At 37.1% G+C, this 15,227-nt stretch overlaps 1 protein-coding gene across 4 annotated transcripts in view; it reads left to right on the top strand.

The window, feature by feature from the left end:
• Positions 1–15,227, top strand: part of ARMC3 (armadillo repeat containing 3) — a 123,982-nt gene that overhangs the window by 58,096 nt on the left and 50,659 nt on the right. For all 4 annotated transcript variants that reach the window (XM_010367561.2, XM_010367559.2, XM_010367557.2 and 1 more), the window contains 2 exons: positions 7,911–8,063; positions 8,167–8,272. In XM_010367561.2, coding sequence (XP_010365863.1) covers positions 7,911–8,063; positions 8,167–8,272 — 259 coding nt within the window. The remainder of the gene's footprint in view (positions 1–7,910; positions 8,064–8,166; positions 8,273–15,227) is intronic.

Genomic DNA, 15,227 nt, shown 5'->3' with positions numbered 1-15,227 from the left:
CATGATCTGCCCGCCTCGGCCTCCCAAAGTGCTGGGATTACAGGCGTGAGCCACCGTGATGGGTCTTTGTCTTGTAATTTTATATTAAATAACTTTGTTTTATGTTTTATATCCACTACTGATTTTTTAATCTCACTTTTATTGCTCTTTAGCTTTTGATCCTAATTTGATATTAAGATTACCATGTATTATCAAACATGGTCTTGGCAGAAAAAAAATTCTGGACACTCCTGATGGTTTTAAAGGAGACAAATGAAGGAACTACTTTCACAAGTATAATTAGGGTTAAGGGAATAAGCAAGAGATGATGAGGTCCCCAGAGATTAGCAATATTGGGAAACCTTCACTATCACTAGGTCCAAAAGGCAAGGCAAAGAAATAGATTTTTATAGCTACTATATTCGCCCTTATTTCTGACATCATGTTTTATGTTTTATGCTTTCTGCTTATTTTTCTGTGTTGTTCATTTCTTTGTATAGATTTTAAAAACTTTTATAAATAGTTATTTTAAAGATAAAGTTACTATAGTTATTTTAGATATTTAGCAATTTTGCTTCCACAATTCTTTCCCTTTCTGATGTTTCTAAGATCAATAAGAGGTTATAGACTCCCCTCTCTAATAAGCTTTTTTTTTTTTTTTGAGACTGAATCTCACTCTGTCGCCCAGGCTGGAGTGCAGTGGAGTGATCTCTGGAGTCACTGCAACCTCCACCTCCTGGGTTCAAGTGATTCTCTTGCCCCAGCCTCCCAAGTAGCTTGGACTACAGGTGCGTGCCATCATGCTCATCTAATTTTTGTATTTTTAGTAGAGACAGTGTTTCACCATGTTGCACAGGCTGGTCTTGAACCCCTGACCTCAAGTGATCCACCCGGCCTCCCAAAGTGCTGGGATTACAGGCATGAGCCACCACACCTGGCCAAAGCCTCTCTTTTTTAAGACTCACTTTGTCATTACATTCAATTTTAACCACATTTGTCATTTAGAGTTATATACATATTGAATCTGTTTCAGTGTGTGCTGTCAATTTCTCATAATAAAGCTTACCTGTCCTTATGATTTTATTTGATTGATTTCTCAAATTAACCAGAGTAGATTTTTCAGTTAAAATTTTTTTATACACAGTTAATTTTTTTAAAGGTATATCCAATAGTGATATGCTTTGAGACCTTACCTTACCTGTGAATAGGTTTGTTGCCTTCAAACATACATGACAATTTAACTGGGTTTGGAATTGCTGCATCATAATATTTCTGCTTAAATATCTATAGAAGTGATGCCAGGCACGGCGGCTCACACCTGTAATCCCGGCACTTTTGGAGACCGAGGCAGGTGGATCACCTGAGGTCAGGAGTTCGAGACCAGCCTGGCCAACATGACGAAACCCATCTCTACTAAAAATACAAAAAAATTAGCCAGGCATAGTGGTGCATGCCCGTAATCCCAGCTACTTGGGAGGCTGAGGCAGGAGAATCACTTGAACCCTGGAGGCAGAGGTTGCAGTGAGCCGAGGTCACACCGTCACACTCCAGCCTGGGCAACAATAGCGTAACTCCATCTCAAAAAAACAAAAACAAAAAACATATCAATGAAGCTTGCTTTTGTAGTGTTCAAGCCTGATTTCCATTATTTTACATATACGATTTTTTTTCTATGTTAAGGTAGAATTTTTTATCCCGAGTTTGAAATTTTTGCCAAAATATGTCTAAGTCCCCCTCTCCACTCTACTACACAGGCAAGACTTTTGATCTCCAGAGTCATGGCTTTTTCCCTTAATTCAGGAAGCTAGTTTTTTCATTATACTTTAGATTCTTGTTTTTGTTTCACTTAATCTTTTTTCCCCATGAATACTTATTTTTAGACCATCTCTGTTCTCCTTTCTATGCAGTGTTTCATAATTTTGGTTTTTAAGGCTCATCATGGAATGCAGAGGACTCTGTCTTGGCCTGGTTTTAATGAATAGATGAAGCCTACAGGGTGCCCTTTGCCTGTTTTCCCATCAATTGAGAGGGCAATGGACTCCTTTAGCCCAATTTTGGATGACGAAGAGACTTTCCCATAATGCAGTATTGCAACGCCAGAGTTCTATCTTCTCCTGATCCCACTGATTCATATAAGAAGAAGGTGATAGAAGTTCACAGCTTTCTAAGGGGCCCTTCATTGTCTGTGGCCTGGGTGACTTGTGGAAATTTGTTTCTTCCTCTCTTCCCCTTGCCCCAGGGTCCTCTTTTTCTCCTTTTCTTATCAACCTCTTTGACATATCAGTCCATTTTAAATAGCCCCATCTCCTCAGCTCATCTCCATCATTTCACCTGCTGCACCTGACTTCTGTTTCCACCATTGTGCCAAAATAGTCCTTGTAGAATTTGACATTGACCTCTCAACTTCTAAATCCTGCAGAGGCATTTTCAGTCCTTTTTAACTTGACCTCTGGGTGGGAATCCACACTGTTGATTGCCCCCTCTTCCTGTAAACTCCTTGGTTTCCAAACCGCCCCCCTCTGTTCTCCAAATTACCAGACCAACCTTCACCTTTACCACTTTCCTCAGCTTATTTCAATACTAAACTTGCCTTCTGTTTTCCGTCTTGTTCTCTTGAAAATCTCCCTGAGCACTCTCACTTATGACTAATGTTTCAGCTGCCTCCTTATTTGCTTATGAATCCCAAATCTGTTTCTAATTCTGACCTGTCTTCTGAATTCCTGCTTGTACTTCTGACAGCTTCCAAGCACATCCAACTATACTGCCCACATTCCACTTTGGGGAGTGTTAAGTTTGAGAATCTGAACAAAGAGTAACCTTCCGAAAATGTAGAAATACACTACATTCTGCATATAATTGCAGGGAGTTCATGGACTGCCTGAAGCCCACCTGTCTTCTGAATCCATGGACCCCAGGTTAATAACGCTTGAGCTAGAATAAGCAGGATCAAATCCAGACAGCCCCACCTGGCATTAGAGATTCTTCTATTTTACACAAGCACATGGCCTTTTGTTATCAATTTGTTCTTCCTCAGATACTCTCCCTTGTGCTCTGGGTTGTATAACTTTGTTAGACCATAATTTTGTACTCATTTGCTCTGGTTTGGGCCTTTTGTCTGGATTCTGGTTTGGGAAATGCTGTTTTGACCTATTGGTATCCATATTCTTCAAATGGCTAGATTTAGAGGAAATCTCAAATTTTCTAATTCTGTTAATTTTCAAGGTGTCAATAAAATAACTTGTTTCTCTTTATGTCCTTAAGAAATTAAAAAAACTGCTTCCTCTTGCTTTAACCTAGTATAGCCCACTCTGCTCTACATCTGCTACCAGTTTTCTCACACCAGACCTTCACCTGTTCCCACCACGGTAGATTAAAGCAACAACCTGTGGGTGAACTAAAGTAACCTGACCCTCATTGGAATACCACGCAAACACAGCACAAAAGTTAACTTCCATTGCTGAGCAGAACCTCCATTTCCCAGATCTACCTTAACATCATTCAACCAACTGCCCATCTGTAATACAGTCGGGCTCCTTCACTGTGGTCTTGCAGGTTTCCTCTATTACTATGAAAACTTCCATTTTATAATTCCTCCATCCCTTCTGACATAGCCTCCTTCTTAAATTGTTTTCATCACTGGCAACTCTACAAAAACTGAAAAGGTATGCCAGGTGGGTCTTCAAATTCAGTGAATGCAGAAGTGGTTTAATTTTCTTATAGCCTAGGAGATATCTGGTCTGAAAGCTTGATTCTTGGAACCTCTAGAAAGATAGATGATTCCACGAAGATTCAAACTTTCTCTCTGTTCACATATCCCAACAAATTATTACAAGTGAACGCTCTTATGATTGGAAGTGCAGGGTTTTGAGAAAATCTGTCCATTCCAGAAGCAGAATTTCCCCCAAGGGCTCTGATCTGCCTTAGCCATGACATTTTTGGGCAGTACTGCCCACTTCTGACCAGAACACAATATTAGGGCAGAACTAGTATCTTTGAGGCCAGTGCTGGAAGATGGGTTAAATCTTTTTCACCGCCTAATTATTTTTCTTTTGGTTGATTTATTTACCTCTTAACTCTTATTATCTAGCCAGATCTACCATATCCACCTCTTCCTCCTGCCTGGATTCTAGATTCTGCTGCCTTTTCAGGTGCTACCTGTATTTCTTGTTGTATTAGTCTGTTCTTACACTGCTATGAAGAAATAGGTGAGACTGGGTAATTTATAAAGGAAAAAGGTTTAATTGACTCACAGTTCTGTGGGGCTGGGGAGGCCTCAGGAAACTTACAATCATGGCAGTAAGCACCTCTTCGCAGGACGGCAGGAGAGAAACTGAATGCCCAGCAAAGTGGCGGGGAAGCCCCTTATAAAACCATCAGATCTCGTGAGAACTAACTCACCATTAAGAGAACAGGATGGGGGAAACTGCCCCCCGTGATTCAATTATCTCCACCTGGTCCCTCCCACAATATGTGGGGATTATAAGAACTGCAATTGAAGATGAAATTTGTTTGGGGACACAGCCAAACCTTATCATTTGTCTACTTTGTATATCAACTCTTGCCTGCCTTGACCTCTATCTGCTAGACCCAGCCAGCTTAACCAGACATGTCTTATTTTATATTAGTTACAGTGGCAAACTCTTAAAAACTTAACAATGAATAAGAAAGCTATCTCCTAATATTCTTGTATTGAAAGCATATAATCATGAAGAAGTTTAAAAAATTTCCCACAGTTAGAAAACTCCATTTATATGTAGATTTTGACAAAATTGCACCTTATTCTGTTATTAAAACAATGTAACTATCAAGAGCAATTTATAAACTTATTTTTACTTTCCATCATCATAAGAATATTTTTTTAAACAAGGTCATGCATTGTCATTGTATGTCAGAAACACAATTGAAATATCCAAACCCATAAACACACTTTATTTAAGTTTTGTTTGTTGAGTAAAGTTTTAACATGCATCTCAATTGTGGAAAGCCCAAATCAATATGCCTTTGACCTGGTACCAGTAGGAGGAAGGTGTTAATTACCGTGTTGCCAGGAGGTTTATGGACTGGCATTAACATCTCAGCAGGAGCAAAAGTGGCACAATAGCAACTTCTAAGAATGGATGAAGGAAAGTATCACTACATAGAGATTTGTTTCCAGTAAGAAAACGTTATGCGTTTTATTTTAGGGATACTGAACAAACATTATTTTTAAAGAACATTATGCTATTAGTAGCATAAATATCTTGCCATCTTTATGATCTGTGTAATTAAAACACAAGTACTTCTTGGTGTAGCAATTCAAGGAAAGTATTTGGTTAATATGTTAATTCATCTTTTAAATCTATTATAGCCACGCTGCAGTCAGCATTTTTAAGGTTTAGTGAACACAGCTGCATTTTGAGAACACTCCCAGCAAGGCTGAGAAACTAATTGCACTCAGTATCTATTTAAATTACTTTTTGAAATCTTTTCAATAATTGTAAATATACTGTTTTCTGAATGCAACAACTACATACTCCAAAGTTCGTTTTTTCAAATTAATCATTTTTGCCAATTTTCCTGATAGAATCCATGCTGAGAGGGTTTTGTTTAGAAAATTTGGTTTAGAGCCATTGGGGAAATCTTAATGAGAAATCTAAGCATTTTAGGTCAGAGACTCTGGAAAAGTTTTGGATATTACTTATTTAGAGAAAATTGGTAAGAACTGTGTATATTTAAAACATTTTCGGAGCCACATACTTTAGAGTTAAGTATTAACTGAAACTTTTTTATGAAAAATAGTTATGGCCTGCCTGAATTCTAATGGTAAATGAAAGGAAGGAACCAAAAGATTAAAATGATAGGACTACAGGATATGGTGCATGATTGGTTTAAAGTGAATGAGCAGGAGCGTTAATAAGTTAGCCTGTTCCAGTTATTGCCAGATTGCTTAATATATATCTGTGTATCAGGTGAACAAAGGCCAAAACTATTTGCAAATATGCTGCCATCTAAATGTGATACTGCTTCTGTGAAAAAGGATTGTTTTTTTTGAGTCATCACTGAAGGAAGGAATAAATCATAACTTTACAATGGAAACCTAGCTGATGTTAATTTCTGAAAATATTTCTGGAAAAAAACAAGTTAATTAACATACCTGTAAGTAATGAACCAGTTCCACATGTAAATATTGTAATCTAAATTATTATCAGAATTTTTTGCAAAGATTCTTATTCTAATAGAATATTCTCTTATATATCTTGAGTGCATATCACACATTCTTCCATTTTAATCACAAAAATAGAATTTATAAAGGTTAATTTTATAAACTTTACAAAGGGTATTCATAAATAATCAAGTCAATGACAAGTTTTTGAAGGAAACATTATTTAGCAAGGAATTATTTGTAAGTTGTTTCTTTTTTTTTTTTTTTTTTTTTTTTTTTTTTTTTTTGAGACGGAGTCTTGCTCTGCCGCCCAGGCTGGAGTGCAGTGGCCGGATCTCAGCTCACTGCAAGCTCCGCCTCCTGGGTTTACGCCATTCTCCTGCCTCAGCCTCCCGAGTAGCTGGGACTACAGGTGCCCGCCACGTCGCCCGGCTAGTTTTTTGTATTTTTTAGTAGAGACGGGGTTTCACCGTGTCTCGATCTCCTGACCTCGTGATCCGCCCATCTCGGCCTCCCAAAGTGCTAGGATTACAGGCTTGAGCCACCGAGCCCGGCTTGTTTCTTTTTATACTAGTCTCTGGCACCTCTTTATTTCATCAAAACAGTTTGATATAATACATTTTTTCTAGAACATACTTTAATAAAGAGGAACTTCTTTAGAATTAGCTAGAACATTAAAAAATTAGAACTAATAGAACACAAAACAAAAAATTATTTTAATGTTCTCATTTAGTTAATGAAGTATTTAAATTAGTATAGTAATGAGATTGTTATTTATTAAAAAATCAAACGAAGCCAAGAGAAAACAATGTTTAGGGAACAAAAGAGCATTAAAAATACTTTGGTTTCAAACTTAGTGTTTTAAATGGGATGAATATAATGGTATGTAGACATAACTTTATTTAATTAAATAATAATAATAATTATTATTTTTTGAGACAGAGGCTTGCTCTGTCACCCAGGCTGGAGTGTAGTGGTGTGATCTCGGCTCACTTCAAGCTCTGCCTCGCGGGTTCACGCCATTCTCCTGCCTCAGCCCCCCGAGTAGCTGGGACTACAGGTGCCCGCCACCACGACTGGCTAAGTTTTTGTGTTTTTTAGTAGAGACAGTGTTCACCGTGTTAGCCAGGGTGGTCTCGATCTCCTGACCTCGTGATCCGCCTGCCTCGGCTTCCCAAAGTGCTGGAAATTAAATAATTATTTTAATGTTTGCTACTTAAGTATGTATTGTCGTTTGAGAAAAAAATGATGATTGTATTTTGATATAAGACTATACATTTCTTAAGACTTGGATCATACTTTACAACTCATTTTTACTTTCTTCTCTCTTCTGCTCTTCTCCTGAAGGTTGTAAGCATCCAGCTCACCAGTTTGCACATCTTAGGCATTCTTCCAATATTGGGTTTTATATTTAAAAGAACCATCAAATAAACTGGATTTTGTCCTTAGTGAACAAATAGCCTGTGTGAACACTGAGTACCAGGTCAGGTACATGACAGGTGTTAAATCAGTGCTTTCTAAATCCAAAAACTTGCCTTTTTCCTAGTATAGAATTTCCTTGGCCCTAATATTGATCTCATGCAAGGGAATAGGAAAAAACATCCATGATTCATTTTGCATAATTAGTGTATTCTAAAGTTAAATCATTGTAGATTTTGTCTAGTTTAGACTCTGGTACTAAAACTAGCAAATGGTTTGAATTCCTATTAGACTTTGGATGGGAAAGTAATAATACTTCACAGTTTTTGCATTAAAATTCTGATTTTTTTTTCTCTTTGGTGTATGAAAGCTGAAAATAGAAAACTTTTTCACGAACAAGAGGTTGAAAAGTGCCTTGTAGCCCTTTTGGGTTCGGAAAATGATGGAACTAAAATTGCTGCTTCCCAAGCTATTTCAGCAATGTGTGAGAATTCAGGCAGCAAAGATTTTTTCAATAATCAGGGTAAGCCAACTGGAAACAACTCTTGTAAGCAGTTTTAGGTTACCATATTTTAGTGCACATGGGCATTTTAAAAGTCACATTTCTTACCTTTCTCTTTCTGTAGGGATTCCACAGTTAATTCAGTTGCTAAAAAGTGACAATGAAGAGGTACGGGAAGCGGCAGCTCTAGCCCTGGCAAACCTAACCACTTGCAACCCTGCTAATGCAAAGTAAGTTCAGAGATCCTCACCCAACACTGACTTGTGGAATAATTCACAGTCCAAGATGTTCTCATGCTAAATTATTGACTTTCACGATAGTCTGTGAATTGCTTCAGATGGTCTATTTTGGGGTAATTCTTCAGAATCCCTTATGAAAATAGAATCATCGGATGGGCCTGTTTTCCAAAAATATTACAAAATCTTAACTGTTTCTGAGTTTGTTGGGAAAATGCGTAGGCCATTTGATTTCAGGGACCAGGAGGACTCTCGCAGAAGCTTCTACAAATAAGACTGAATAATGCTGGAAATGTTAAAGACAAGATCGGAGGAGCATTTGATAAATCTGGAAAAATGCTTAAAGATCCATCTTAAAAGCGTATGAACATCAGATAATATAAAAACATTTAAAAGGTCAGTGGCTCACACCTGTAATCTCAGCACTTTGGGAGACTGAGCTGGGCGGATCATGTGAGGTCGGGAGTTCAAGACTAGCCTGGCCAACATGGTGAAGCCCTGTCTGTACTAAAAATACAAAAAATTAGCTAGGCGTGGTGGCAGGCGCCTGTAATCCCAGCTATTAAGGAGGCTGAGGCAGGAGAATCGCTTGAACTCGGGACTTGGAGGTGGCAGTGAGCCGAGATCGTGCCATTGCACTCCAGCCTGGGCCACAGAGCGAGGCTTCACTTCAAACAAACAAACAAACGAACAAATAAACAAACAAACCAAAGCATATTATGAGCAAATACTGTGAAGAAAAGTTAAGGAATAGGAATGCCTTCTGTATCCCAAGCACTCTGGTATGTAATTTATACTCATTTTAAAAATTATCAGAATAATCTGCCAGCAGTTGAGGAAACTGAGACTTTTCAAGCTTACTTAATTTTCCTGGGTATGCATTTTTATCAAAATAGCTGAGCTGGAAATCAATGCAGGTCTGTCAGACTCCAAAGTCTGTGTTCTTTCCTCTACAGGAGATAAAGACCACCTTATAAAACAGTAAGAATTTCTTGAAGACAACTTCCATAAATAAAATAATTATTTGCCTTCCCTCCAACTCATTTGGTATGTTAGTTAGCTTTCATTTATTATTGCTTTGTGATATTGTGGCTAAAATTACTCTTTTCTAACTTGAAATAAATCTACCTCGGCCTCCATCACATACTTAATAGTTCTTAGCCTTTCTTTCCCTTTCTGTTCTCCCACACAAATATTTTATAAGATCCTAATGGAATGACTGCAAATCTAACTGTCTGATAAAAACAAAACAGAAATGCATAAGTGTCAAAACAAAACTGTGTTCCTTTAATAGCTACAATATTTGACATAGTAATTTCCTAAATTAAGGGTCATCATTATCTCTATGAAAGCACACACACTTCTGGAATATTGAATCCTTGTAAGTAGCAATTTGAAAATAGCATATTCAGTGATTTTTCCAGTATGGTCGCGCGGTGCAAAAAAATCTTATCAGAGACACTAAACCATTTCTCTCTCCAGTCCATTTAGATTTGTATACGATCTAGAATACTTTAACAAGCCTCCAGAGTATATAGGTGTCTTGATTTGATGTGAGTTTGCCTGGCTTATATTTTTTGTTTTATTTTACATAAAATCATAGAAAATTAGGAGGGTAAGTAGTTCTAAAAGGGGCTGCCTTCAGATTTGCTCTCTCAGTTTAATTATCTATTTTACAGATTTTTATCATCTGACTCATAGTTCCATTTTGTTACCATAGAAAGGTCAGTCAGGACTAAATGATGCCTGACTTCTCTAGTACAGTCGACTTTATTTACATAATTTAACTTTATTCTTTGTAAATTTTTAATTGTAGTTATTTCTTTAACCTATTATATATAGTCCATTCTGTTTCTTTTTTTTTTAATTTTGTATTTTGTAAGGGAAATGGGACATGAATGAAAGTGGCTTTCTGAATGTTTCTTGAGGTCTATATAATTTTTACTTGGGATTTTCTGAGCTAAAAAAATATTGAAGATGAATACTTTTGAAGAGGATGTGGAATCAAATTTGACAGATTTATGCCAAATGCTGAAGACTGAAGTTGCAAAAGATTCTAGAGTCAATCAAAAGGAATGAACACGAATAAACCACATAGTCCTTCTAGAAGCCTCCTTGAGTTTAATTAGTAATGCCAAATATAACGGAAGTGACAACAAATGTGATTGGTTATTTTTAATAAAATAATTTTCTACTCAGATCATCTTTTAAAAATTGTTAGCTTAAACTCAGCATTGGTGAGTATTTCTGGCATCACTTTTAGTAGCTGTCCATTCAATCATCTCCCCAGGAAGCATCGTGGCTTTGCTGCTGGCGTGGTTGGAATCAAGGTTTTCTAACTATTTTTCTGTCACACATAAGTAGTATAGGAGGCAAAAACCCAAAGTTAACTTCCTCCAGGTGCATTTGGTAGCTATTTGAATATTTGATCATTGCTATCCTAATTTTAAAAAATGCACGTAAGCATTGCAAATACCAATTTTGTGTATGTTAAAATGTAACCCTTCTCCTACAGCCCTTCTCCTACACGCATATCTTAATGTGCCTAAAATGAATTTTTAAACTCTAATTCTTAAACTCAAGGCATTTTCTGGAATTGGAGGCTCATTTCATGCATTGAGTAATCGCTGGTGTTGTCATGGTAACATATAATGTTGGTGCAATTTCCTTTATGTAATAGATTTTTGCTTGGAAAATTGTGGGTAGATCAAAATTTTCTAAATTAAATAATCAACCCAGGGAAGGAGAAATGTACTTTGTGGTAACCCTTTTTGTAAAAATAACAAATGCTTTTTTTCATTAAAATATTTTTATAATCTAAAAATAGAATTTTATAATCTTTATGTAAATTAATTTATAGTCTAATATATCTGATTTCAGATTTTCACACATCTTGCTTTCTCATAACAAAAAAATACACACAAATGTAATAAGATAGTATGATGATGAGCAATTTTAGTAGCAATCATAAATAAATAATCAGACTATTCATAGCCCTATGTAGAAGATTTCCAACTTTATTAAAGTAATCTGATCATCACCTTAATTCGTGCCAAAAGATCTTACCTATTTGGTATTCTTTATGAATGAGGTTTCCTAGATATTCAAGTTTAGTGGGTTTTTAAAAATTTACTTTTTTAATCCAAAAAAACTTCTAAAAATTTGTGAGAAGTTTGAATTTAAATCTTCTAAAATCCTTCCTTCTCAAACTTCTTTTTTTTTTTTTTTTTTTTTTCAGATAGGATCTCACTCTATTGCTCAGGCTGAAGTGCAATGGTGCAGTCGTAACTCACTGCAGCCTAAATCTCCTGGGCTCTAGCGATCCTCCTGCCTCAGCCTTGCAAGTAGCTGAGATTACAGGCATGCACCACCCCACTCAGTTAATTTTTCTTTTCTTTTCTTTTCTTTTCTTTTTTTTTTTTAGAGATGGGGTCTTACCATGTTGCCCACGCTGGTCTCTCAAACTCCTGAGCTCAAGCAATCCTCCTACCTTGACCTCCCAAAGTGCTGGGATTACAGGTTTGAGCCTCTGCATTGAGCTCCCTCTCAGCCTTTTGAACTGATTACGCTGTTATTGAACTTTGGTGGGGAAAGTTATGGTTGCCATTTTGACTAAGTGGCTGCCATGTGACCCTTGGTGGTGTTCTCAGGACCCCTCGGGGAAGGGGTTCTGCTTGTCCCACTCACTGGGTGTAAATTTGGGGGGACAGCTCCTTTGACCTTCGATGCATTTTGTTGATTCCTTATCAAGCTTCTGAGAGCTGTCAGTTTTTCATTTTCACTGCTATCAGTGGATCTGACTGGCAGAGCTGTAACTTCCTCCCTGCCAGAGTTCCTTTCAAATCCTTTCTGTCCATGAAAAGCTTGGACACCAGCTTTATCAAATTTTACATAAAAGCCACACAGGAGGGCCTGTTGCCTCTTCTGTAAGTACATCGTTTTTGCTTCTCAGAGGCCATTCCCCACCCCGACAAATAATTCTCATGTTGTGGTTATGTGAAATTTCCAGGTATTTGAGTTATGGATATGTGAGATGGTAGTTTAAAAGTTATTAACAAAAGGAATCCTTTTACTTACAAATGGGCTAATGTTGTAGAGTAAAACAGACAAAATATATCCTGGAAGTAAATTCCGCTTCTGGGAGTGTTTTGCCTTAGGTCTTTGTAGTGATACCCTCTTGCCTGCAAAATCTCTTCCCAGGCAGCCTGTGGTTCCCTCCCTCACCCCGTTTACATCTCTGTTACAATGTCACCTTGGTGAAGCGACTTAGCATTACCAATGGCTTAAGATAGCACCCCACACATGCATATTCTCAACACTCCTTCCCTGCTGCCTTTTTCACATACTCTTATAATTTTCTAACATAGCAGGTAACTCACCTTAGTACACATCATCATTTATTTTCTGTACCACCCACCTCCCTGCACCATCCGGCCCCCCCCCCCCCCCCCACCAACCACTAGCATCCACGAAGGGAGCAGCCTTCATCTATTTAATTCACTGATGCATCCCAAGCATCTAGAACAGTGTCCATCCCATAGTAGGTATTTGAAGGAAAATAGGCTTACATCAAAAATAAAACCAAAAAATGACCAGGCAAAGGTGGTTCACATCTGCAATCCCAGCACTTTGGGAAGCCAAGGCGGGTGGATCACTTGAGGTCAGGGGTGCAAGACCAGCCTGGCCAACATGGTGAAACCCTGTCTCTACTAAAAATACAAAAATTAGCCGGGTGTGGTGGTGCATACCTGGAATCCCAGCTACTTGGGAGGCTGAGGCATGAGAGTCGCTTGAACCCTGTAGGCAGAGGTTGCAGTGAGCCGAGATCACGCCACTTCACTCCAGTCTGGGTGACAGAGTGAGACTCCATCTTAAAACAAAACAAAACAAAACAAAACAAAACAAAAAACAAACAAACAAAAAAACCAAAACAAAACCCCCAAAAGTAAAAGGACAGTGAGGAAAACAAAGTGTATTTGACAAACAAAGTCTGTTGTCAAACAATCAATAATGGCCATTACTTAAAGCAGAAAGCAATCATCAGGGTTGTTTTCTTTGTTTTTACATAACTTGGAAAACAGAAGCAACAGTGGAGGCTTCCCTGTAAGAGCCTGCTATTGATACTTCTAATTCTTTATTATCTACAGAATAACGATTACTTAAAGTGGGTAAAAATATGAAAAGGCAATGAATAAGAATAAAAATAACTATGCCTTTTATAAAGGAATAGTAAAAGGAGACAAGAACAGCCAGATTCACGTATTAGCAGTGAAAGGAGAAAGCAAAGTAAAACTATTTTTAAGTGAATAAATAAAAGGTGAGAAGGCTAAAACAATGCCCGTAGAAAGGAACAGATAAAAATGGAAACCGAGAAGCAATAATGAATTTTATAGAAAAATGTAACCCATTTAGTTGGTTTGGACACATAGCCTTTCTTAGTATACTGCTAATCTCTTTGACAGTTATCAATTTGTAATGCCTTTTGGAAATGAGAAAACTGTTTATTTTTGACATAGAAAATATTATTTTCAGCTAAATTTCATGTTGTATTTATCCTGTATGCTTCTATCTAATTAATCATATCAAAGTTCCAGATTATTTATGCAAGTACTGAGAGAATTATTCTCTGAGGAGCAGACCCTACATATTAAAAGAATGTTTTAAACTATTAATTTATAACATCACTGCCATCTGTTGGATCTGATCAGAATTAGAGTTTAAGTTATTCCAAGAAGAAAAAGGGTTCAGTGTTTATCACTTCCCTTTGGAAATGCTAACTAAATTTGGCCACTGGTAAACCATGAAAAAATCAGAATAAATGTTCAGAACTAATAAAGATTAGTATAAATGTTGGCTAGATAGTTTTCAAAAGATGCAATTATCTTAGGAAATAAAATGCAATTAACAAAATAAAAATATAAACAGTAATAACTACAATTATTTTAATACCTATAGAAAAGTGAGAACTGAAGTTTTGTTACAGTAAATGCATGATCATAAGCCCCTTGTTTACATATAGATCACAATAGCCCTGATTCTTCATAATTATTCCATGCTATCCCCATGGAGAACTGAGTTATTTCCCTAAATCTTAGAGACCTTTTTCTTTCCATTTCTTTGCTTTTTATTTTTTAATTTTTGTACCCCTTTTGACTTTCCATGACAGCGGTGACCCAAGAAAGTTCCAAATGTTAGCACATAGATCGTGACTAAAACAATTAATTGATTGATTACTAGCCCATTGCCAGCTTCTACAATACCAGAGACACAAAGCTCTTCCCCAGAAACTGTCTTGCTATTGTTTTCCCTATGGTCAGGACTGCACAAGGGAATATGAAATTGTAAGCACTACACTCCAAAGGGACTCCACAAACAGATAGAATGCCCCCAAATTATATGGATGTGCATTTGAGTGCTTTGGGAACCTTAGAATGTCCTCGTTATATATGGATGACTTGTCATTTTGTATTATCAGTATTAAACATTCTCTTCACTAACATAGAAATAAAGCATTGACTAATTTTAATACTTATTAGAATTATTCATGGTGTATCATGCCAAAGAATGCCATGCAATTTGTAGAGAAAACTTTAGAATGTATGCCACATACAGAGCTTCACACGTTTCAAGAAAAGTCAATACTTCATCTAGTGCTTCAAGAAAAATCAGTGCTGCATTTACTCACAGTGACCAAAGTCCTTATCAGTCATTTCAGTAGTGTCAGGGAGGGGCATGATCTGAAGTGATTTCCTGGAATGTTAAATTTCTCCAGCAGAAATAGAAAGCACTTTTCAAACCTTTTGAAAAATCTCTCTCCCATTCAGTAAATTTAGTGGGAAGGTAATGTATTTGTGTATTTATTGTTACCATTTCTTTTATTCTATTGATTTTAGGCTAATGGTTATTCCTTAGAATTGCCTATATTTCATGGTGGAATGAAGGCTGAGTG

The sequence above is a fragment of the Rhinopithecus roxellana genome, chromosome 11 (genome assembly GCF_007565055.1).
Source record: "Rhinopithecus roxellana isolate Shanxi Qingling chromosome 11, ASM756505v1, whole genome shotgun sequence".
Taxonomy (NCBI): domain Eukaryota; kingdom Metazoa; phylum Chordata; class Mammalia; order Primates; family Cercopithecidae; genus Rhinopithecus; species Rhinopithecus roxellana.
The sequence above is the reverse complement of the archived record's forward strand: the minus strand, read 5'-3'. Positions and strand labels throughout refer to the sequence as shown.